The 25,225-nt window shown below is 30.9% G+C and overlaps 2 protein-coding genes across 14 annotated transcripts; both read right to left on the reverse strand.

Annotated features, from left to right (window-relative positions):
* Positions 1-2,082: 2,082 nt before the first annotated feature.
* On the reverse strand, positions 2,083-7,552 carry LOC135123496 (BTB/POZ domain-containing protein 9-like). Of its 4 annotated transcripts, XM_064048206.1 has the most exons (11): positions 7,298-7,551; positions 7,181-7,240; positions 7,068-7,134; positions 6,750-7,006; positions 6,425-6,689; positions 6,175-6,361; positions 5,964-6,111; positions 5,139-5,263; positions 2,507-2,547; positions 2,270-2,460; positions 2,083-2,220 (listed from the first exon to the last, which is right to left on the reverse strand). In XM_064048206.1, the coding sequence occupies exons 1-11, from the start codon at positions 7,439-7,441 to the stop codon at positions 2,173-2,175; spliced, it is 1,533 nt and encodes a 510-aa protein (XP_063904276.1). In that variant the 5' UTR covers positions 7,442-7,551; the 3' UTR covers positions 2,083-2,172. The 4 variants fall into 4 exon arrangements, with proteins under 4 accessions (XP_063904276.1, XP_063904277.1, XP_063904278.1 ...); XM_064048208.1 differs by lacking the exon at positions 2,083-2,220 and having other exon boundaries at positions 2,369-2,460; positions 2,512-2,547; XM_064048207.1 differs by lacking the exons at positions 2,083-2,220; positions 2,507-2,547 and having other exon boundaries at positions 2,272-2,460; positions 7,298-7,552.
* Positions 7,553-9,610: 2,058 nt separating this feature from the next.
* Positions 9,611-24,958, reverse strand: LOC135123495 (BTB/POZ domain-containing protein 9-like). Of its 10 annotated transcripts, none has more exons than XM_064048199.1 (11): positions 24,738-24,958; positions 24,620-24,679; positions 24,506-24,572; positions 24,188-24,444; positions 23,870-24,134; positions 14,022-14,208; positions 13,813-13,957; positions 12,994-13,115; positions 10,098-10,138; positions 9,861-10,051; positions 9,611-9,811 (listed from the first exon to the last, which is right to left on the reverse strand). In XM_064048199.1, the coding sequence occupies exons 1-11, from the start codon at positions 24,918-24,920 to the stop codon at positions 9,764-9,766; spliced, it is 1,566 nt and encodes a 521-aa protein (XP_063904269.1). In that variant the 5' UTR covers positions 24,921-24,958; the 3' UTR covers positions 9,611-9,763. The 10 variants fall into 10 exon arrangements, 6 of the variants coding, with proteins under 6 accessions (XP_063904269.1, XP_063904275.1, XP_063904272.1 ...); XR_010279628.1 differs by lacking the exon at positions 9,611-9,811 and adding an exon at positions 12,608-12,937 and having other exon boundaries at positions 9,993-10,051; positions 10,098-10,210; XM_064048202.1 differs by lacking the exons at positions 9,611-9,811; positions 9,861-10,051; positions 10,098-10,138; ... (1 more) ...; positions 13,813-13,957; positions 14,022-14,208 and adding exons at positions 19,579-19,698; positions 19,748-19,938; positions 19,985-20,022; ... (1 more) ...; positions 23,409-23,556; positions 23,620-23,800.
* Positions 24,959-25,225: the final 267 nt, after the last annotated feature.

The following is a 25,225-nucleotide window of genomic DNA, read 5'->3' on the forward strand; positions in this document are numbered from 1 at the left end:
ATAATTTCAGAATGTCCTTCATTTGTCAAGGCGACGCCACACCATGAAAATAATGTTATGAACAGATTTCTGCATATGTTTTTATTTTAGATTTTTTATAGCATGTGAACACCACCTAACTGCTCTGTCTCAGCATTTTGTTGCTAGCTTAAAAATAACACATTGTACCACAAGTCGGACGAAAAGTCCAATTTCATAAAACTCTTTTATTGCTCTAGCGTTGTAATAAATTTTTGGATGCTATTCAAACTTGACTTCGGTCTATATTTTATTTTTTTTGGCTTGTTACTTGTACTTGAATAGGGTCAGTTTGCTTCTATTTATATTTAATTGATAAAGATTCCAAATTATGTAAGTACTGAAGGCGTTAATATGGTCTTGAGAATCATAATTTAAAATAATTTTTATTTAATGCAACGATTATATAACGAAGGAAAGTTTTATCAAATGGTTTAATTATTTTTTCAATTCACTTGGTCTTCACTACATTAATTGCTTCAGAATCAGATGAAAATGAAAATCAGATTTTAAATTTTTAACAAAATTGACTGTCCTTCATGCTGAGGTTTAACTAAGTATAATTCTGTAATCGTAATATTTATGTTCTAGGTTAGATAGCTACCTGGATTTGAATTATTCGAGGACACTTTTCTTTTATATTGTCCTACTAGTTATTCCTCAGTCTATTTCTGATGTCTCCAAAAGGATACGAGTTTGTTCAGAAAGCAGCTAAACCTAGACAAATTTACAAAACTCTTCACACTAGGACATCTTTGTTCAACACCTCCTCTTTACTTATCTTATTAAGATCAAAGATAATCGTACTTATAATGCACACTATAAAATTCGCCGGTTTACTGTACATTTTGGAGAGTAAATAGTATATTAAAGAACGAGTTTCATAAGGCAAATATTGAGGCACGAATCCAAGTTTATAGAACGAGCGGCGAAGCCGCGAGTTATATAAAGGATGAGTGCCTCAATGGCCTTATGAACGAGTTATTTATACAATTTTTTCTACCGCACACGTTTTTTCCCAAAATTTAATTGAAATTTGCATTTTTTTTAATCTGGGGACTTTTGTCGTGGTTGGTAATGGGTTGATCTGACACTAACCACGAAATATTTGAGGTTCGAATTTTCACAACAACAACTGTAATTTGAATCAATTCGAGTTTTTGTAATTTAAAATTGGTTAAAATGTCTTGCGAAGAAGTTACGTGTCCGGAAACATGGGAAATTTCAAGTTTACATTTGCCACTGACATTCACCTGACATTTCTCGTCATGGCTACCAATCTTACCGATCTAAATTACACCAGATCTATTAAAGAACGCCTTTCCGCTATTAACGAACTGCTGTGACGTCATTTGCGTGCGTTAATAGCTCTATTAGAAAACCGAAAAACGTGGGCGGTAGAAAAATATAATTTTGCAACTACTTCAGTAAATAAAAGATTTTGTTTTTTATGATATTGTAGTGTCACGAAAGTATTCAACATGTGTTTTTAGAATAAAATAAATTAGCAAGCTTGACCATCTCCCAAAATTAAGGGTGGAAGGTGTAAATACACGACCTTATATGTGTGGCCACTTCAAAAACAATTTTTGCGAGTACTGATGTGTTTACATCGGGAAATTTTTCTCTAATAAAGTCGTTGAATTTTGGAAATCCATCAAATTTAAAGGCACCTTTAACATATAACCATAAATAAGTTTATGCAAAATAATATTGCGTAATTGTGACTAAATTACCAACTGTAGACGGATCACTTACCTGACCTAACTTGTCACTTTTTCTTAAAACTGGACAAATCCTAGCATGTTTCCACTTAATGGAAAATTTGTTGTCATTAAACAATAAAATTTGCTAAATCAGTTTTTATAATTAATTTAAGAAGCTAGATTTGCTTAAATTAGATGTGAAGGAAATACTGTTAAAATATATCTAGGCCAATTTTTCTTATTATCTTGCAATTATTCAGTTTTTATTTCGAGAAGACGCCAAATGTAGACTCGCGCTTGCGCTGCGATAGTGATTTATTGTCAGTTTTTTCTAGGTGTAGTTTATGAAAAAAGTGTGAATGATAAAAAAATTTAATACAGAAATTTACAGGTCTGATTGGTATTAAAACTTAAGTTAACTCACAGTTTAAAACTTGGAAGTTCTTAGTTAGAAACATTCAATATCCTCCAACAACTGTTTGTAGTCTTTTGCAGTCTAGTGAGTAAACAATCATTAGAACTGTTAACAAAATAATGGAACGTACCTTATTAGGAGAAAGTTGACCAGTAATTACAATACAAAGGACTATTCTTTTGTTAAAACGTAGCAGTAAGTTTTTGTTTTTTGGAATTTCAACTTTTTCCCAGTGCAACAAGTCGCTGGTCGTCTCTATAGTAGATATGGATGTGTAAAATTGCAACGTAACCTTTATCCGTGAAATCATGTATGGTTGATCTAAAACGAAAATGTTATTTTATTTTACAAATAATAGCAAACTTACTTAACCACAGCTCCACAGGGACTGAACCAGTAGGCTTGACCCTATGTTGATAAATAAGAAAAGTTTGAAAACAGTTTCTGTCTAGAGCACTGGGATAATCTTAACTTATCCCACTGAAATGAGTTAGTTTGATTGTTGTACAACTATTATTCCAAACACTAATAACAATATATTTCATTTATTTAAATCGATATTAATAAATCTGGACACTCCGGATAAAATTCTGTAGGTAGGTACTTATGTTTCACGTGGGTGAACCATTTGTTACCGTACTCGTGTGATCACAAAACTCAGTTTACCTATATCTCATTGCACGTAAATCTTACATTTAGGTACTTTTAACATGTAGCTACTTGTGTTTGTTCTGATACATACATATATTTTATCTCTTAAAAAGTGATAAAATACACTATGAAACTTTGTTTCACTAATCCACATACATAGTTTTACTAATAATTGAAAAACATTGATCGAAGTTTATTTCGATAGAACTTCCCTTGTCCTTGAAGTACAGTCCAATAATTTCCGATTTTTTGAAAAATTATAGCCTTTGATTTTGCGACTCTTGTTTTATAATCAGCTGTGTTAAGTACAAATTAGTGTTAAGGTGCTAATTTCAAGAAGGTGCAGCCCGCACAAATGCGAATAATATAAATTTGATTGATTTTGTCTTCTCAAAACAAAGGAGAGGACACATTTAATTATGTATTCCGTGTTCTTACATTTTCGAAGCAGTGTGCAGTGGGTCAAAATAAAAAAAAAACTGACCAAAAATCCATGTATGTTTTAATATTTACAAAATTTGGCGAAAATACATTTTAAAAATCACTGATCACGTATTAGTAGGCGGACTTAAATCAATAACAATGGCGGATCCAATATGGAATACTTTTCATTAAAAAAGTGTTTATTTTGAAGAAAAAATTAAATGAGCGCTATTTTCTTATTCGGCACTAAGTACAAATTTTAAGCTGAATGTACTCTAAATAGAATAGACGATTCAAATGGATTAATTAATTAGCCACACAAGGGTGTATGCAGCTTAGAAAATCGGTTATGAACGAAAGAATACATTTGCATTAAGCAGAATAATGATATTTGTGTGAGGAAATTTTTGCTAAAAAGTGTTTCGTAAATTTGAAGACATAGGTAATTATTTTAAATTAATATTTTTATGTTGCGATAGAATTTAGAACAAAATTTAAACTCTAAAATTTCGTAACAGAAATTAAATAAATCTTCTACGATTGCTGGAACTTCTCAAAAGTTTGAAGAGAAAAACGAAAATCTTTATTCAACCATTCAGATTTTATTTGTAAAATATAGTTTCCAATTTTGTAACTCCGTTTTCATATTTTTATTAATTTAGTATGTAAATTATAAGGGGTTTAAGGGGAAATTTGTAAAATACTTATTTTATTAGAATATTTTCCATGTCCAGCTGCTATAACACAATATTTTGAACTTACATAAATCTTAAACATTCCCGCCTGCAAAAAATGATATAATTATAATTTTCATAAAAACTTTATTAAGACTACGTTTTCTTATCTATATTTAAGAATTTTACAAATTTTATAAGTTATTTTTAATTCAAACTGAATGTTGATAAATAGATTGATGATAATACAGCCAAAGCAATATAACTGCAAATTATGTAAATTATAAAAGAGAATATTTTCATTGTGCACAAAAAGTGTCGGTTCATTCAAAAATTAAACAGCTGTGTAAAGATTTCCTGACACGGGTTGTCGTTTTGTTGTAGACTCTTGATTGTTTCGGACTGAAGTAGTCACAAACTATTAAAAAATATTTTCAACACGGCTACGGTTATCTGCAAATGCCTAATTTACCACAACTCAAGGAAACGGAATTTGATTCTTTGTCAAGAGGATAAATCATACTATTACGTGCACTCGTACTTGTTCCAAATATTAATTTACTTAAACGAAATATGAATTTTAAGAAAAAATTTAAGAGCTGCAGTTTTGAACTTTAGGTCAAGGTTTCCCTAGTTTGACTCACTGTGCAAAGAAGTGAACTGTTCGAGATTTTTGCAAAAAAAAGCTGCACTGAGAACTGAATCCTGGACCACTCATCTGCAGAGCTAGTGCATTACCACTCCGCCGACAGACATTTCGAATATTTGTCTAAAGAAAAAGACGGATTAAATAATAAACAAATATAATAACAATAATAATAAATAAAACCAAGGTAGATTCGTAAACCACAAATACAGGAGTACTTTAAAATATTGCATAAAATTTAGGCAATGTTAATTACGGAATATAATGAGCGGGCGTCATCAAATTGTTGGTGAAGATGATTAGCCAATTAGCGTTTTACCATCTAGATGATGTTCCTAACATACATCCAACATTTGACAACAATCAATCTAGTAGTTTTAGAGATTATCTGTCTGATGAAAATCGACACAGCGACAAACGAAAGAGAGACGACAGACAGACGAAAACGGGAGATAACTTTTTTCGTATTCGAGGGATTATGAAACGTCGAGAAAACATGACAGGAGCAAGTCGCCCGCTAAAATTGATGACAATGCTTCCTTAACTTACGCTTGGGGAAAAATGAAAATGTAAACATAACATTAGTTCAAATACAAATATCTTACCCGAATCCTATACAATATGTTTCGGAAGTTATCACGTTTGAAGAAGGGCAAACAACTTGGTTATGTATTGTAGGAACATTCCTGCTCATGTAAACTTGAAATTTACAAATTCTGGCTGAAGAATTCTACAAAGAGATTTATAGCATTTTATTTTTAAAATTATGAGTAGATCGTAAGATTATAGTTGGGCTGGATTTGAAGTTGCCGAGGTGTTAATTGTCAATTTCAAATTTTCCTATCTATACTATATAATCTACCAGTGTATTTTACTAATGTTACTCGAAATACAGAGTTCTATTACTGTAGCGTCCCGAGTAACACATAAATTTCATGGTATCTTTATACATAAAAGTAACGAAGAAAAGTTAAAAACAGCCCCATAACACGCATATAAGTTTCACTTTATACGTAAGTATAGTTTTTTGAACTCTTGCTTCACTTATGAAAAATAAATGACAATTTTTCGACAAAATTTGGATCTGACTTACTCTCTTTCATTTTTTAATTGGCAACGGGGCTTCGGATATTGGTTTTGTTTTTTTAACAATATATACCAGTTACTCGTTTACAAAAATGGCAATCGCTTATGAATAAAACAAATGCGTTTTTTTTTTTATAAATTTTTCTACATGAATACCAATTTTTCCCTCTCATTGACAACAGTAGAAATCGCTTTTATCTTAATTTTTTTTATTGTTATTTTTCCAAGCAAAGCTTTGCTTTAGCATCTAGACACATATTTTTGTCTTTCTATTTAAAGTATAATTATTTGCATTATATTAACTTAATTTATCTGTCTTTGGGTAATTATTTTCTAACATTTACCTTTAAAACTATTCGGATGTATCTAGCCTTCTGTTGTTCAAAATATAAATTTTGATTATATCTGCACATGTATCTACTGTAATCTATGACGCTATGCCAATTTTGTAGATCTGTGGAAATTTCAATGCTGTATTTGACCCACTTATTTCTGCGGATATGTACACATCAGCTGAAAAATTCACTAAGTAAACTTAGGGATAACGGTACCTACCCTATATTCATCGTTATGTGATTGAAGCATTTTACCCCAGCAAGATCTACAGTAATACCGTTTTTATCGTCCTCATTATGATAAGCACCATCTTCCTCGTTTCCAGTCTCTTCAAACAACATTGTGGTATTTAATCCAGAAATTACTTTAACATTATATTCTCCAGTTGCAAGATTTTTACTTTCAACTAAAAAAATATACAAGTCTATAGTTCTGACTTGTTTCTTACTTAATCAGTCTTCGTACTTACACTGTTCAACAATGTGTCGTTGCGTTTCTTTGGTACCGTTCCTTTCAATCGTTGCAAGTATATTCAGCACTTTTTCGTTTTCTATAACCTTTGATGGCCAAACAACAGTTAAAATTTCATTTAGCGTTAAGCAAGGAAACTGAACACATTCAATAACCAAGTTTTCCAAGTCTTCATTAATCTTGCACCAGTCGGCCGCTATCTTAAAGACATTGATTTCTTGAACAGGAAACGCATCTCTTTTCAACAAGTTGACCATAGATTTCTGAAATGAGGCATTATATGTTTAAGTGTACCCAGCTATTTTTGAAATTATGGATGTTACTTGTGTGAGAACGTTTAGAAAATCGTGTTCAAACGTTTGTGAAACATGTTCATCGATAAAAGTGTGACATATTTCTTTTAACTCGTCCATGTCATATGCATTGGCTATGTTTAGAAAGAAACAAACATTTGATAAATCCACAATGGAACCCATTTTTTCGTTTATAATTTGTACCAGTGTTTTTAACGAATATTCGTGTGCTAGCTTCAATATATCGGACACATAATTTTCATCTGATGATGCGATGACAACGGTTCCTGTCACAAATTCAACACGACAATGTATTCAAAATATTTAGTCAAAAGTTTGGCTAACTACCTGTATAAATGTAATACAGTATTGTTTCAAGAGCCTTTGAAGGCACATTGATTAATTCAATCTGGGCCTGAAAACAGTTTGTGGATGTTAATTTTTCATATAATTTACCTTACTTGTTTTGGGTCTTGCAGTAAAAGAGACTCAAAATATTTGCAACGAGCAGCGAGAACAATCTGAAAATTAAAATTTTATTCGCAAGTTAATTTTTGTGCAATGAGTTTAAAACTTACCTTGTGCGCATGGATTGTTTTATCGGATAAGATTAGCTGAATGTCGGAAAAAGTTTCCTTCAAGTAATAAGATGACATATCGTCGTAAATTTTCGAAGAATCTGTAATGATTAGTTTTTGTTGCGGTTCTTGTTCGTTTGCCATTTCGGTTGGTAGAAATCTAAAAATATTAAATAAGGAAATATTTTCGCAACGGCTGGAAGAAAGTGCTTAGAGCGATTGTAACGTGATTACTGATTAAACTGAAATGTTACCGTCATGCCTTTGGAATTACTTACGCTTATCTATCCATTTCTTAAATTACTGATAAATTGATAAAGACATATTTGAATCAGCTAGAACAAGTGATCTTTATTTGTCAACTGTTGTAATTAAGTACACGCCCTAACTTTAATCCGTCGTACTCTCTGTTTTAATTATTCCATTTTTTGATTTATTTTAATAATTAATACTTATGAGTAATTGAAGAGGAAAATAAGCGACGCCATTCTTTTTCACAATTCTGGTGTGTGAGTGCAATAGCCATGATAAGTAAGATAATAAATCACTTCAAAATATGTACTTTACCTAATTGTTTAAGTGAAACGTCGACACGATATTTTTTGACAATATGTTTAAAAAACCTCCTCGAAGCACTCTGATTGACTGATATGTTGAAAACCATTTTAGATATCAACGCAGGTTTCCAAGACCTTTCAAAAATATTGTTTCAATAGTCTTTTACATCTTTTTATTACAAAATGTTAACAATTCTTCATCTGTAGTTATGGTTTATTATTGAAAATCGGTGACTGGAAATGTTTTGTAAGCAGTTGTAAAAACCAAAAATGTATTACTAAAATAAAAGTAAATTTCAATTTCAACACAATTTTTACTTACTTACCATTTAATTAAGGTTGACGTTTTAAATTTTTTGGAAAGAATGAATATATTATTTTATGGATATATGGAACATAACCTTAAAATAATATTACTTATCAAAATTTTTAAGCAAATTGTGAAAACTTTTTTTTTTTTCATAATAAACCCTATACTTTAAAACATTAAAACATTAACAAAATTTCGTAATGACGTCATCAACTTTAAGTTAATTTTAAACGATTAATATTTGTGTTTTTGGTTAAGATGGGAACATATGTATTTAAAATTTTATGATAGCACATTACATGAACACAAATTTTGAAAACCAATTACGTAGCTGCCATTTTCTTATTGGTTTTTTAAGCGCGCTCATGTCAAAATTAACAACTGTGTCTGACATACTAACATTGCTGCCAATAATTCAGAACTGCCAACACAAAAATTTGCTTCTATCATCATTAATAGTCACTTGATCATTTTCAATCGTGATAGGTACACACAGCGTAACACTAGTAACCACACTGCTTCCATTGATGCTGAAATCCTGTTTTTTAAATATATTATTATAAAAATTAATTCTGGAAAAGTATTTTTTTATATATTAATGTCTGTGTCTTTAGAAATACATTCGTTCGCCATAAATAATATTATGTAAAATTCATATTACATTTTTTTGAAGGTAAGTTTTATGCGTAAGGTTAAAAATATCGATACTTTGTTAAGCATATATATAGAAATACAACACAAATTTCAAGCGAAGTAGTTATCAAAACCTTGAGATGACATCGTCAAATTTTTTGTGAGAATGAACAAAGAAAAGTTGGTTATCATTTTACCATTGACATAAGAAAACAAGAAGTTCGACACTAATTATTACATTAATCCCTTGGTTTACGGTGTCAGACAGACAAGTATATTGTAGTTCTATGTCCAAGGATTAGAGTTACCAAATTGTTAAATTCTTTAAAAAAAACTCTTAGGGTTCAAATGGTTATGTTGAAAGTGGATGAAAGAATTCACCAAAACATTATTTTCGATTTTCTTATTATGATCAATTATGTTTCTGGTTACTTACCTGGATCTGAATATATTTTCCCTTAGGATATTTTTATATTGTTCAGTTAATTATTGTACTTCAACCTGCTTCTGGTGTTTCCAAAAGAATGCCAGTATAAATGTTCACACAGCAACTAAACCGAAAGAATTTTACAAAACTCTTCTACAGTTGTGGCTTGCCAGCAACTCATAATTTTTGGAGTTAAATTGAAATGAAAAAGTGGATAATTTTAATTTCTTCAAAATTTTGGGACCACAGAACTGTTTTCTTGCTTATTTCACCATATTTTGTTTATTTCAGAAGTGAAAGAAATTTTGTTTAAATACGTCTAGGCCAATTTTTTACATCTCCTACTCAGGTTTTATTTCGACAGGACGGCAAAAGTAGACTCACACTTGCGCTACGATGGTGGTTTATTGTTAATTATTTCTAGGTGTAGTTTATGAAAAAATTGTTACAATGTTAAAAAAATTTAATACAAAAATTCACAGGTTTGATTGGTATTAAAACTTAACTTAACTCACAGTTTTGAACTTGGAAGTTCTTAGTTAGAAACGTTCAATATCCTCCAAAAACTGTTTGTAGTCGTTTGCAGTCTAGTGAGTAAACAATCATTAGAACTGTTAACAAAATGATGGAACTTACCTTATTAGGAGAGAGTTGACCACTAATTATGATACGACTGACTATTTTTTTGTTAAAACGTACCAGTAAGTTTTTGTCTTTTGGAAGTTCAACTTTTTCGCAGTGCAACCAGTCGCTGGACGTCTCTATAGTAGATATGGATTTGTAAAATTGCAACGTAACATTTATCAGTGAAATCATGTATGGTTGATCTAAAACGAAAATGTTATTCTATTTTACAAATAATAGCAAACTTACTTAAAAACAGATGCATCGTGAATGAACCAGGAGACCTGTCCCTATGTTGATAAATAAGAAAAGTTTGAAAACAGTTTCTGTCTACAGCACTGGGATTATCTTAACTTATCCCACTGAAATGAGTGAGTTTGATTGTTGTACAACTATTATTCCAAACACTAACAAATATACTTTTCATTAATTTAAATCGGTATAAATAAATCTGGACATTCCAGATAAAATTCTGTACCTAGGTACATTTCACGTGGGCAAACTATTTGTTACCGCACTCGTGTGACCACAAAACTCAGTTTACCTACATCACACTGTAAGTAAATCTTACATTTACTTTTAAAATGTAACTACTTCTGTTTGTTCTGATGGTAAGGTTACCTACATATATTTTATTTCTTAAAAAGTGATAAAAGAAACTATGAAACTTAATTCACTAGTCCACACACATAGTTTTGCCAATAATTGAAAAAAATTGATCGAAGATTATTTCAACAGAACTTTCCTTGTCCTTGAAGTAGAGTCCAACAATTGCCGATTCTTTGAAAAATTATATCATTTGATTTTGTGACTTTTCTTTTGTAATCTGCTCCATTCAGTAAAAATTAGAGCTAGAATAAGGTGCTAATTTCATGGCGGTGCAGCCCGCTCAAGTGGGAATAATATAAATTTTATTGATTTTGTCTCCTCAAAACAAAGAAGAGGACACATTTACTTATGCATTCTGTATTCTTACATTTTCGAAAAATGCACAGTAGGTCAAAATAAAAAAAACAGACCAAAAACGCATGTATGTTTTAATAATTACAAAATTTGGTGGAAACACATTTTAAAAGTCACTGATCTCGAATCAGTAGGCGGACTTTAATTAATAAAAATGGCGGATCCAATATGGAATACTTTTCATTAAAAGAGTGTTTATTTTGAAGAAAAAACTAAATGAGCGCTATTTTCTTATTCGGCACTAAGTACAAATTTTAAGCTGAATGCACTCTAAATAGAGTTGAGGATCCAAATGGCTTAATTAATTAGCCATACAAGGGTGTATGCAGCTTCGAAAATCGGTTATGAACGAAAGATTATATCTATTTGCAATAAACAGAATAATGATATTTGTGTGAGGAAATTTTTGCTAAAAAGTGTTTCGTAAATTTGAAGACATGGGTATTTAATTTTAAATTAATATTTTTATGTTGCGACAGAATTTAGAGGAAAATTTAAACTACAAAATTTCGTAACAGAAATTAATTAAAATTTCTACGATTGCTGGAACTTCTCAAAAGTTTGAAGAGTAAAACGAAAAAATGTATTCAACCTTTTAGCTTTTATTTGTAAAATATATGTAGATAGTTTCCAATTTTGTAACTCCGTTTTCGTATTTTTAGTAATTTAGCATGCAAATTATAAAGGACTTAAGGGGAAATTTGTAAAATATGTTCTTAAAATATTTTCTGTGTCCAACTGCTATAACACAATATTTTGAACTTAAATAAATCTGAAAAATTCCCGCCATCAAAAAATGATATAATTTTTTTTTTCTTATCTGTATTTACTTAACATAGAATATTCAGATAAGAATTTTACAACTTTTGTGAGTTAATTTTAATTCAAACTAGTTAATGTTTATAATTTGATTGATAATACACTCAAAGCAATAAAACTGCAGATGTTGTAAATTAAAAAAGAGAATATTTTTATTGTGCACAAAAAAAGTGCCGGTCCATTCAAAAATTAAACAGCTGTGTAAAGATTTCCTGAAGTAGTCACTATTAAAAAATTCTTTCAATACGGCTACGATTATCTCCAAATGTCTAATTTGCCACAACTCAAGGAATAGTATATTACATATCGAGGGTGGTAAGAAGCTAATTACGAACGAAGTTTATACACGAGCGAGCGTAGCGAGCGAGTGATGTAATATGAGTTCGTAATTAGCTTACCACCAGAGTTGTGTCATATACTTTTTCTACGATCTAGAATGAAGAATCACTTTCAGAAGAAATTTTTTTGGGAAAGCAAATATTTATAGTTGCTATGGAAACTATTCAAACAGGCACGTAATATATATATATACATATATATATTACGTGCCTGTTCATTCATTACATGCCAGTGGGTGTAACTATGGTTTTACTATGAGGCTAGACAATTCGTAATTCATGGATTACTATGTGGGAGTAGAAAAACGGAATATTATACTTTGTCAAGAGGATAAATCATACTATTACGTGCACCCGTACTTAGTCCAAGTATTTACTTTATAGAAATATGAATTTTAAAAAAATTTGAAGAGCTGCCATTTTGAACTTTTAGTCAAATTTTCCCTAATTTGACCCACTGTGCAAAAAGGTGAATTGTTGGGGATTTTTGTAAAAAAAAAGCTACACTGAGAACTGAATCCTGGATCTCTCATCCGCAAGGCTAGCCCATTACTACTCTGCCGACGGAAATTTTGTATACTTATCTGTCTAAAGATAACGAGAGATTAAACAATAAACAAATATAATAATAATACTTACATAAAACCAAGGTAGATTCGTAAACCACAAGTACAAAAGTATATTAAGGCATTTCATAAAATTTAGGTGGGGAAGATTAGCCAATTGGCGTTTTACCCCCTACATGATGTTTCTATCATACAACGAACATTTGAAAACAATCGATCTAGTGGTTTCAAAAATTATTTGTCTTATAAAAATCGAAACTGGCGATAGACGCCAGACAGACGACAGGTAGACGGAAACGGTAAATATTTTTTTTTTCGTGTTCGAGGGATTATGAAATGTCGAGAAAACATGACAGGAGCAAGTCGCTCGCTGAAATCGGTTACAATACTTCCTTAGCTTACGCTTGGGGGAAAAATGAAAATGTAAACATAGCATTAGTTCAAATACAAATATCTTACCAGACACTTATATACGTGTGGGAAGTTATCACGTTTGAAGAAGGGCAAACAATTTGGTTATGTATTTTAGGGACATTCCTGCTCATGTAAACTTGAAATTTACAAATTCTAGCTGAAGATTCCTACAAAGAGATTTATAGCATTTTATTTCTAAAATTATGAGTAGATAGCAAGATTATAGTTGGGCTGGATTTGAAGTTGCGAAGGTGTTAATTGTCAGTTTCTAATTTTCCTATCTATACTAGATAATCTACCAGTATGGTTTACTAATGTTACTCGAAATATAGAGTTCTATTACTGTAGCGTCCCGAGTAACACATAAATTTCATGGTATCTTTATACATAAAAGTAACGAAGAAAAGTTGAAAACAGCCGCATAACAGGCACACAAGTTTCACTTTTTACGTAAATATAGTTTTTTGAACTCTTGCTTCACTTATGAAAAATAAATGGCTATTTTTCAACAAAATTTGGATCTGGCTTACTCGCTTTCATTTTTTAGTTGGCAACGGGGCTTAGGATATTGGTTTTGTTTTTTTAACAATATATACCAGTTACTCGTTAACAAAAAAGGCAATCGCTTATGAATAAAACAAATGCGTTTTTTTTTTATAAATTTTTCTGCATGAATACCACTTTTTCCCTCGACTTGACAACAGTAGAAATCGCTTTTATCTTACTTTTTTTTTATTGTTATTTTCTCAAGCAAACCTTTGCTTTAGCATCTAGACACATACTTTTGTCTTTCTATTTAAAGTAAAATTATTTGCATTATATTAATTTAATTTATCTGTCTTTGGGTAATTATTTAACATTTACCTTTAAAACTATTCGGATGTATCTAGCTTTCTGTTGTTCAAAATATAAATTTTGATTATATTTGCATTTGTATCTACTGTAATCTATGACGTTATGCCACTTTTGTAGATCTGTGGAAATTTCAATGCTGTAACTGACCCATTTTCTGCAGATATTTACACATCAGCTGAAAAATTCATTAAATAAACTTAAGGGATAACGGTACCTACCTTATATTCATCGTTATGTGATTGAAGCATTTTACCCCAGCAAGATCTACAGTAATACCGTTTTTATCGTTCTCCATATGATAAGCATCATCTTCCTCATTTCCAGTGTCCTCAAACAGCATTGTGGTATTTAATCCAGAAATTACTTTAACATTATATTCTGCTGTAGCAAGATTTTTACTTTCAACTAAAAAAATATACAAGTCTCTTAATCAATCCTCGCACTTACACTTTTCAGAAACGTGTCTTTGTGTCTCTTTTGTACCGTTATTTTCAATAGTTGCAAGAACCTTTAGCAGTTTTTCGTTATCTACCACTTTAGACGGCCAAACAACATTTAAGATTTCGTTTCAGGTTAAGCAAGGAAACCGAACACATTCAATAACCAAGTTGTCCAAATCTTCATTAATCTTGCACCAGTTGGCCGCTATTTTAAAAACATCGATTTCTTGAACAGGAAACGCATCTCTTTTCAACAAGTTGACCATAGATTTCTGAAATGAGGTATTATGTGTTTAAGTGTACCCAGCTATTTTTGAAATTATGGATGTTACTTGTGTAAGAACGTTTAGAAAATCGTGTTCAAACGTTTGTGAAACATGTTCATCGATAAAAGTGTGACATATTTCTTTTAACTCGTCCATGTCATGTGCATTGGCTATGTTTAGAAAGAAACAAACATTTGATAAATCAACAATGGAACCCATTTTTTTGTTTATAATTTGTACCAGTGTTTTTAACGAATATACGTGTGCTAGCTTCAATATATCGGACACATAATTTTCATCTGGTGATGCGATGACAACGGTTCCTGCCACAAATTCAACACGACAATGTACTCAAAATAATTACTCAAAAGTTTGGCTAACTACCTGTATAAATGTAATACAGTATTGTTTCAAGAGCTTTTGAAGGCACATTGATTAATTCAATCTGGGCCTAAAAACAGTTTATGGATGTTAATTTTTTCATATAATTTGCCTTACTTCTTTTGGGTCTTGCAGTAAAAGAGACTCAAAATATTTGCAACGAGCAGCGAAAACAATCTGAAAATTAAAATTTTATTCGCAAGTTAATTTTTGTGCATGGTTTGTTTTATCGGATAAGATTAGTTGAATGTCGGAAAAAGTTTCCTTCAAGTAATAAGGTGACATATCGTCGTAAATTTTCGAAGAATCAGTAATGATTAGTTTTTGTTGCGGTTCTTCTTCGTTTGCCATTTTGGTTGGTAGAAATCTAAAAATATTAAATAAGGAAATATTTTCGCAACGGCTGGAAGAAAGTGCTTAGAGCGATTGCAACGTGATTACTTATTAAACTAAAATGTTACCGTCATGCCTTTGGAATTATTTACGCCTATCTATAGATTTCGTAAATTACTGATAAATTGATAAAGACATATTTGAATCAGCTGGAATAAGTGATCTTTATTTGTCAACTGTTGTAAAATCAAGCTAATTGAGTACACGCCCTAACTTTAATCCGTCGTATTCTTTGTTTTAATTATTCCATTTTTTAATTTATTTTAATACTTATGACCTATGAGTAATTGAAGAGAAAAATAAGCGACGCAATTGTTTTTCACAATTCTGGTGTGTGACTGTAATAGCCATGATAAGTAAGATAATAAATAACTTCAAAATATGTACTTTACCTAATTGTTTAAGTGAAACATCGACCCGATATTTTTTGACAATATGTTTAAAAACCTCCTCGAAGCACCCTAGTCCACTGATATGTTGAAAACAATTTTAGATATCAACGCAGGTTTCCAAGACCTTTCAAAAATATTGTTTCAATAGTGTTTTACATCATTCCATGACAAAATGTTAACAATTATTCGTCTGTAGTTATGGTTTATTGAAAATCGGTGATTGGAAAGGTTTTGTAAGCAGTTGTAAAAACTAAAAATTTATTACAAAAACAAAAGTAAGTTTCAATTTCAACACAACTTTTTACTTACCTACCATTTAATTAAGGTTCACGTTTTAAATTTTTTGGAAGGAATGAATACATTATTTTATGGATATATGTAACATGGCTATAAACATTAAAACAATGTTACTTATCAAAGTTTTTAACCAGTTTGTGAAAATGTATTTTTTTTTCATAAAAAACCATATTCTTTAAAACATGAAAATATTAACAAAATTTCCCAATGATTTCATCAACTTTCAGTTAATTGTAAACGACTAATATTTGTGTTTGTGGTTAAGATGACAACATATTTAAAATTTTATGATACCACATTACATGTACACAAATTTGGAAAACCAATTCCGTGACTACCATTTTCTTATTGGTTTTTTAAGCGAGCTCATGTCAAAATTGACAACTGTGTCTAACATACTAACATTGCTGCCAATAATTCAGAACTGCGAACACAAATATTTGTTTCTACTATTATCATTAATAGTCATTTGATCATTTTCAACTGTGATACACACAGCGTAACACTAATATAGTGGATTCATGTATCTTTTTGCCCACGTGACCAAAAGCTAACGTCCGAACTAAAAACTGTAACTTTGTAGTAATTAGTCAAAAAGATGACAATGTTCATAACGTCAACATAACACAAATGTCTTGTTTTCTCTTCAACTCTGCGTTTAAGGTCTTCAGAGTAATATGTTTTTCTTAAAGTATTTCATAGTTATTACAAAACTGTATTTTTTCGAGATTTAATCTTCGAAACCGTTTGGCGAGTTACGCAACTCGCTAAAAATTTGATACTATTAACCATGAACCTTCAAGTGGTTTTTCTTCACTTGTTCTAAAGCATTTAATGAGATTAAAGGACCACCGTTTTCTTTCTCAAGAGCAAAATACTCTATACGGTTCGACACCAATGTCCTGGGCACGAGAATTCAAAGGTTTGCCCGGCATGTTGTAGACTAAACACGAACAGGAAATAAGATAACAAAACAGAAAATAGATCAAAGAAACAAGAATACTAACAACCAACCAACTTTACGAAGAACTGAATAGAAAACTTGAATAGAACAACGAAAAACTGCGATTAACCACTCTGAGTAAAACCAAAAATGACAGTGAAGTTTGATGAAAAATCGATGAATTATTAATAGTCACTAGATTGACTAGATCAGTGCCTGTCGCACTATGTGGACGCATTTATTATGTATTTTGAGTTTTTCTAAACCAAGGAACTTTGTGGAAGAGAATAACAGGCGTAGACCATAATTTGGACTCATTGCGGTAGAATATTATTTGTCTGGCTTTTCGTTTTTATAATCTTTAAAACAAAGATTGCTATGATAGATGCTGTCTGAGCTTGTATCATACTTTGGTCACGTGTGTAAAAAGATACACGAATCCAACTATAACAGAGTGCATCCCCAATAGTTACTTTCATGTTTTTTAGTTTCATGAACTCTCGAGCATGAAAAGCAAATCTCCTGTTTCTGTCTGTCTGTCTATCGTGTATCATCTGTTCCACTTTTATTAGAAAATAATCTCCCAAAGTACAAGACCGATTCTTGTAAAATTTGGTGCATTTCAAGAATATCATGTAGGTGGTAAAATGCTAACGAAAATTTCTCTAATCTTTCCCACTAACAAATCAATAACGTCACCTCAAATTTTTCATTGTAGATATATTTGTTATTTAAATTTTATAAAATAGCGTACTACTATAATTGTGGTTTATGAATACGCCTTAAACTATTACCCTAAGCATCCAGATTTTGAAAAAAAAAAAACAATTTCCCTGCACTGTGAGTGCTATATATAATTTTTTCTAAAAAACGGGATTTGACTGATTGCACGTCACAAATGAGGGAAATTTGTCTGAAACCATTTTTATTTTGGGTGGTTGGTCATTTTTTTTACAGACGAACACATTAAAGGTTTGCTTACACATTTAGAAAACGTAATAGGTTAAAATTTCATATATTCAGAAAAGACATTAGAAGCTCGTATAAAATTATATTATTTTCTAAACTATTTGGTTTTTATTGTATGAACTAGTTCAGAATCAAATTAAAACCGCAAGCAGATATCAAATTTTAAATGTTTAATAAAATTAACTGTCCTTAATACTGAAATTCAACTAACACCAGCATATTCACAAATGAAAATCTGTAATCGTGATATTTATGTTCTAGGTTAGGTACCTACCTGGATTTGAATTATCCCTTAGGACAATTTCTTTTACATTATCCTTGCAATTATACGTCAGCCGATTTCTGTTGTTTACAAAATAATGCGAGTTTCTTCAGAAAGCAGCTAAATCTAGACCACGGTTGTAGAATAGATAGGTTGATTTACTAGCATACATTTGCATATCCCTGGTCGGCGACGCCAATTGCCGATGGCGTCGCCTGGTTTTTGGTGTTTTAGGGACACAGAACTCTATAGGCATCTGTCTATAACCGATGTAATTAATAAAAGAAATCGTACTTATCGACTCCGATCAAATGTCATTTACAAATTTTGCATTGTTCATAAAGCAATATAAACGAAAATCCCCAAAATAACTAGAATGATTTCCGCTCGATAAGGTAGAGGCGCTAGCTGTATATGTCCTTTCCATGGATATAGGGATCGAAAAGAAGCGTCGCCATCCCAAGCCATTAGTGTACAAACCTATCTATTCTACAACCGTGACCTAGACAAGTTTATAAAAGCCTTTCGTGACAACTAGGACGTCTTTCTTTATACGCCTCCTCTGATTTTAGGATTGTACCAAACCTGGTACTGTTTTTATTTAGGCGTCATCAGGAACTGCCATAACAGGCTTACATTTTGACTAGCATTTACTTATTTTATTAAGGTCAAGGATAATCCTATAATGTACACTATGAAATTCGCCGGCAATATAGTGTAAATTTTGGAGAGTAAAATATAATTTTGTAAATTTTTGTGGATTATGCTTGGACCTTAAAATGTTGTAGCTAAGCATCATGGTTGAAATTAAAGATAACATGTTTTATGGCTTCAGGAAAATTTATCTCTAATAAAGTCGTAGAATGTTGGAAATCCATCAAGTTTAAAGGCACCTTCAATATACATATTACCATAAATAAGTTTATGCAAAATAATATTGCGTAATTGTAGCTAAATTACGAACTGTAGGCCGATTACTTACCAAACCATCTTCATTGGGAGAGATATTTATGCACATACATATTTTCCTTAACTGCCGAAAATTTTGAGAAAATTTGGTTATATTGAAATTTTGCCATAGTTTAATACATATCTGACCTACCTGTCACTTTTTTTTAAAACTGGACAGATCCTAGCACCTTTTCACTTTAACGGAAAACTTGTTGTCAATAAAATTTGAGTAATACCTAAATGTTTGTAATTAATTTATTAAGCTGCATTTGTTTAATACAGAGGTGAAGGAAATTCAGCATAAACATGACTAGACCAATTTTTAGCACATTATCTTGCAACTGTTACTTCAGTTATTCAGTTTTTATTTCGACAAGACGGCAAATGTAGATTCAAACTTGCGGGACGATAGTGGTTTATTTACAATTTTTTCTAGGTGTAGTTTATGAAAAAAGGGTTAAAATGATAAAAAAAAAAATAATACAGAAATTTACAGATTTAATTGTTATTATAACTTAACTTAACCTAAAGTTTTGAACTTGGAAGTTCTTAATTACAAACATTCAATATCCTCCAAAAACTGTCTGTAGTCGTTTGCAGTCTAGTGAGTAAACAATCATTAGGACTGTTAACAAAATGATGGAACTCACCTTATTAGGAGAAAGTTGACCAATAATTTTTATAGCAGTAACTATTCTTTTGCTAAAACCTAGCAGTAAGTTTTTGTCTTTTGGAAGTTCAACTTTTTCCCGGTGCGACCAGTCGCTAAATGTCTCTATACTAGATATGGCTTTGTAAAATTGCAACGTAACCTTTATCCGTGAAATCATGTATGGTTGACCTAAAACGAAAATATTATTTTATTTTACAAATAATAGCAAACTTACTTAAACACAGATGCGTAGTGAATAAACCACGTGTCCCCCTATGTTGATAAATAAGAAAAGTTTGAAAACAGTTTCTGTCTACAGCACTGGGAAAATTTTAACTCAAATGAGTGAGTTTGATTGTTGTTCAACTATTATTCCATACACTAATAAAAATGTTTTTCATTTATTTAAATCGATATCAATAAATCTGGGCATTCCAGATAAAATTCTGTACCTAGGTACGTTTCATGTGGGCGAACTAAAATTTGTTTCCATACTCGTGTGAACACAAAACTTAGTTTACCTACATCACACTGTAAGTAAACTTTACATTTACTTTTAACATGTAACAACTTCTGGTTGTTTTGATGGTAAGGTTACCTAAACATATTTTATTTCTTAAAAAGTGATAAAAGAAACTGTGAAACTTAATTCACTAGTCCACATACATAGTTTTACCGATAATTGAAAAAAATTGGTCGAAGGTTATTTCGACAGAACTTCCCTTGTCCTTGAAGTACAGTCAAATAAATCCCGATTCCTTGAAAAATTATAGAATTTGATTTTCCGACTTTTGTTTTGTAATCAGCTCTGTTAATTAAGCAGCCCGCACAAATGCGAATAATATAAATTTGATTGATTTTGTTTTCTAAAAACAAAGAAAAGGACGACACATTTAATTATGTATTCTGTATTCTTACATTTTCGAAACAATACACAGTGGGTCAAAATAAAAAAATAAACTGACCAAAAATCCATGTATGTTTTAATATTCACAAAATTTGGTGGAAATACATTTTCAAAATCACTGATCACGAATTAGTAGGCGGACTTAAATTAATGAAAATAGCGGATCCAATATGGAATATTTTTCATTAAAAAAAGTGTTTATTTTGAAGAAAAAACTAAAAGAGCGCTATTTTCTTATTCGGCACTTAGTACAAATTTCAAGCTGAATTTAACCTAAATAGAGTTGAGGATCAAAATGGCTTATTTAATTAACCATACAAGGGCGTGCAGAATAATGAGATTTGTGTGAAGGAATTTTTGCTAAAAAGTGTCTCGTAAATTTGAAGACATAGGTATTTAATTTTAAATTAATATTTTTATGTTGCGACAGAATTTAGAACAAAATTTAAACTATAAAATTTCGTAACAGAAATTAATTTAAATCTTCTAGGATTGCTGGAACTTCTCGAAAGTTTAAAGAGAAAACCGAAAAATATTATTCAACCATTCAGCTTTTATTTGTAAAATATAGTTTCCAATTTTGTAACTCAGTTTCCATATTTTTAGTAATTTAGCATGTAAATTATAAGACGTTTAAGGGGAAATTTGTAAAATATTTTCTTAGAATATTTTCCATGTCCAGCTGCTATAACACAATATTTTGAACTTAAAAATAATTATTATTTTAATAAAAACTTTATTAAGACTACGTTTTCTTATCTATATTTAAGAATTTTACAAATTTTGTAAGTTATTTTTTATTCAAAGTGAATGTTGATAATTAGATTGATAATACAGCCAACACAATATAACTGCAAAATATGTAAATTATAAAAGAGAATATTTTCATTGTGCACAAACAAGTCCATTCAAAAATTAAACAGCTGTGTAAAGATTTCCTGACAAGGGTTATAGTTTTGTTGTAGAATTTTACAACTTTTGTGAGTTAATTTTAATTCAAACTAGTTAATGTTGATAATTTGATTGATAATACACTCAAAGCAATAAAACTGCAGATCTTGTAAATTAAAAAAGAGAATATTTTTATTGTGCACAAAAAAAAGTGCCTGCCCATTCAAAAATTAAACAGCTGTGTAAAGATTTCCTATTAAAAAATACTTTCAACACGGCTACGATTATCTGCAAATGTCTAATTTGCCACAACTCAAGGAAACGGAATATTATACTTTGTCAAGAGGATAAATCATACTATTACGTGCACTCGTACTTGTTCCAAATATTAATTTACTTAATCGAAATAGGAATTTAAAAAAAAATTAAGAGCTGCAGTTTTGAACTTTTAGTCAAGGTTTCCCTAGTTTGGTTCACTGTACAAAGACGTGAACTGTTCGAGATTTTTGCAAAAATAAGCTGCACTGAGAATTGAATGCTGGACCTCTGATCTGAAAGGCTAGCGCACTACCACTCCGCCGACGGAAATTTCGTATATTTGTCTAAAGAAAAAGAGGGATTAAGCAACAAACAAATATAATAATAATTATAAATAAAATCAAGGTAGATTCGTAAACCACAAGTTCAAGTACAAGGAGTACATTAAAGTATTTCATAATCTTAATTACGGAATATAATGAACGGGCGTTATCAAACGGCTTTGGTGGAGATGATTAGCCAATTAGCGCTTTACCACCTAGATGATGTTTCTAACAAACATCCAACATTTGATAACAATCAATCTAGTAGTTTTAGAGATTATCTGTCTTATGAAAATCGACACAGGGACAAACGACAGACAGACGACAGACAAACTGAAACGGGAGATAACTTTTTTCGTGTTCGAGGGATTATGTAACGTTGAGAAAACATGACAGGAGCAAGTTGCCCGCTGAAATCGATTACAATGCTTCCTTAACTTACGCTTGGGGGAAAAATGAAAATGTAAACATACTATTAGTTCAAAGGCATTTATCTTACCGGCACTCTATATACGTTTCGGGCGTTATCACGTTTGAAGAAGGGCAAACAATTTGTTTATGTATTGTAGGAACATTCCTGCTCATGTAAACTTGAAATTTACAAATTCTGGCTGAAGAGTACTGCAAAGAAATTTATAGCATTATCTTTTTAAATTGATGAGAAGATACTAGGATTTGAATCTTGGCGATGTGCTAATTGCCAATTTCTAATTTTTCTATCTATACTACGATCTACTAGCATATTTTACTAATATTACTCGAAATATGGAGTTCTATTACTGTAGCGTCTCGAGTAACACATACATTTCATGGTATCTTTATAGATAAAAGTAACGAAGAAAAGTTGAAAACAGCCCCATAACAGGCACACAAGTTTTAGTTTTTACGTAAATATAGTTTTTTGAACTCTTGCTTCTCTTTTGAAAAATAAATAGCAATTTTTCAACAAAATTTGGATCTGACTTACTCTCTTTCATTTTTTAGTTGGCAACAGAGCTTGGGATATTGGTTTTGTTTTTTAACAATATATACCTGTTACTCGTTAACAAAAACAGGCAATCGCTCATGAATAAAACAAATGCGTTTTCTTTATAAATTTTTTTACTCTTCTTGACAAGAGTAGAAATCACTTTTTTCTTACTTTTTATTTTTATTTTCTTAAGCAAAGCTTTGCCTTAGCATCTAGGTACATATTTCTGTCTTTCTATTTAAAGTAATAATATTTGCATTTACTTGAATTTAATTTATCTGCTTTTGGTTAATTATTTATTAACATTTACCTTTAAAACTATTCGGATGTATCTAGCTCTTTGTTTTTCAAAGTATAAATTTTGTTTATATTTGCAGTAGTATGTACTGTAATATATAACGTTATGCCACTTTTGTAGATCTGTGGAAATTTCAATGCTGTAACCGACCCACGATTCTCTGCAGATATTTACACATCAGCTAAAAAATTCACTAAGTAAACTTAGGAATAACGGTACCTACCCTATATTCATCGTTATGTGATTGAAGCATTTTACCCCAGCAAGATCTACAGTAATACCGTTTTTATCGTTCTCCATATGATAAGTACCATCTTTCTCGTTTTTAGTTTCTTCAAACAACATTGTGGTATGTAATCCAGAAATTACTTTAACGTTATATTCTGCTGTAGCAAGATTTTTACCTTCAACTAAAAAAAATATACAGTCTAGAATTCTGACTTGTTTCTTACTTAATCAGTCTTCGTACTTACACTGTTCAACAATGTGTCGTTGCGTTTCTTTGGTACCGTTCCTTTCAATCGTTGCAATAATATCCAGCACTTTTTCGTTATCTATAACTTTTGATGGCCAAACAACATTTATAATTTCATTTAGCGTTAAGCAAGGAAACCGAACACATTCAATAACCAAGTTGTCCAAGTCTTCGTTAATCTTGCACCAATTGGCCGCTATCTTAAAAACATCGATTTCTTGAACAGGAAACGCACCTCTTTTCAACAAGTTGACCATAGATTTCTGAAATGAGGCATCATATGTTCAAGTGTACCTAGCTATTTTAGAGATGTTACTTGTGTGAGAACGTTTAAAAAATCGTATTCAAACGTTTGTGAAACATGTTCATCGATAAAAGTATGACATTTTTCTTTTAACTCGTCCATGTCATGTGCATTGGCTATGTTTAGAAAGAAAGAAACATTTGATAAATCCACAATGGAACCCATTTTTTGGTTTATAAATTGTACCAGTGTTTTTAACGAATATTCTTGTGCTAGCTTCAATATATCGGACACATAATTTTCATCTGATGATGCGATGACAACGGTCCCTGCCACAAATTCAACACGACAATGTATTCAAAATATTTAGTCAAAAGTTTGGCTAACTACCTGTATAAATGTAATACAGTATTGTTTCAAGAGCCTTTGAAGGCACATTGATTAATTCAATCTGGGTCTGAAAACAGTTTATGGATGTTAATTTTTCCAAAAAATTTGCCTTACTTGTTTTGGGTCTTGCAGTAAAAGAGACTCAAAATATTTGCAACGAGCAGCGAGAACAATCTCAAAATTAAAATTTTATTCGGAACTTAATCTTTTTGAAAACGAGTGAATCCCCTACCTTGTGCGCATGGAGTGTTTTATCGGATAAGATTAGTTGAATGTCGGAAAAAGTTTCCTTCAAGTAATAAGATGACATAACGTCGTAAATTTTCGAAGAATCAGTAATGATTAGTTTTTGTTGCGGTTCTTCTTCGTTTGTCATTTTGGTTGATAGAAATCTAAAAATATTAAATAAGGACATATTTTCGCAACGGCTGGAAGAAAGTGCTTTGAGCGATTGTAACGTAATTACTGATTAAACTGAAATGTTACCGTTATGCTTTTGGAATTACTTACGCTTATCTATCGATTTCTTAAATTACTGATAAATTGATAAAGACATATTTGAATCAGCTAGAACAGGTGATCTTTAATTGTCAACTGTTGTAAAATCAACCTAATTGAATACACGCCCTAACTTTAATCCGTCGTATTCTGTGTTTTAATTATTCCATTTTTTAATTTAATATAATACTTATCACTTACGAGTTATTGAAGAGGAAAATA

This window comes from Zophobas morio, unplaced genomic scaffold (genome assembly GCF_036711695.1).
Source record: "Zophobas morio isolate AGI-343-1 ecotype UQ-CSIRO unplaced genomic scaffold, CSIRO_AGI_Zmor_V1 ptg000006l, whole genome shotgun sequence".
In the NCBI taxonomy this organism is placed as follows: domain Eukaryota; kingdom Metazoa; phylum Arthropoda; class Insecta; order Coleoptera; family Tenebrionidae; genus Zophobas; species Zophobas morio.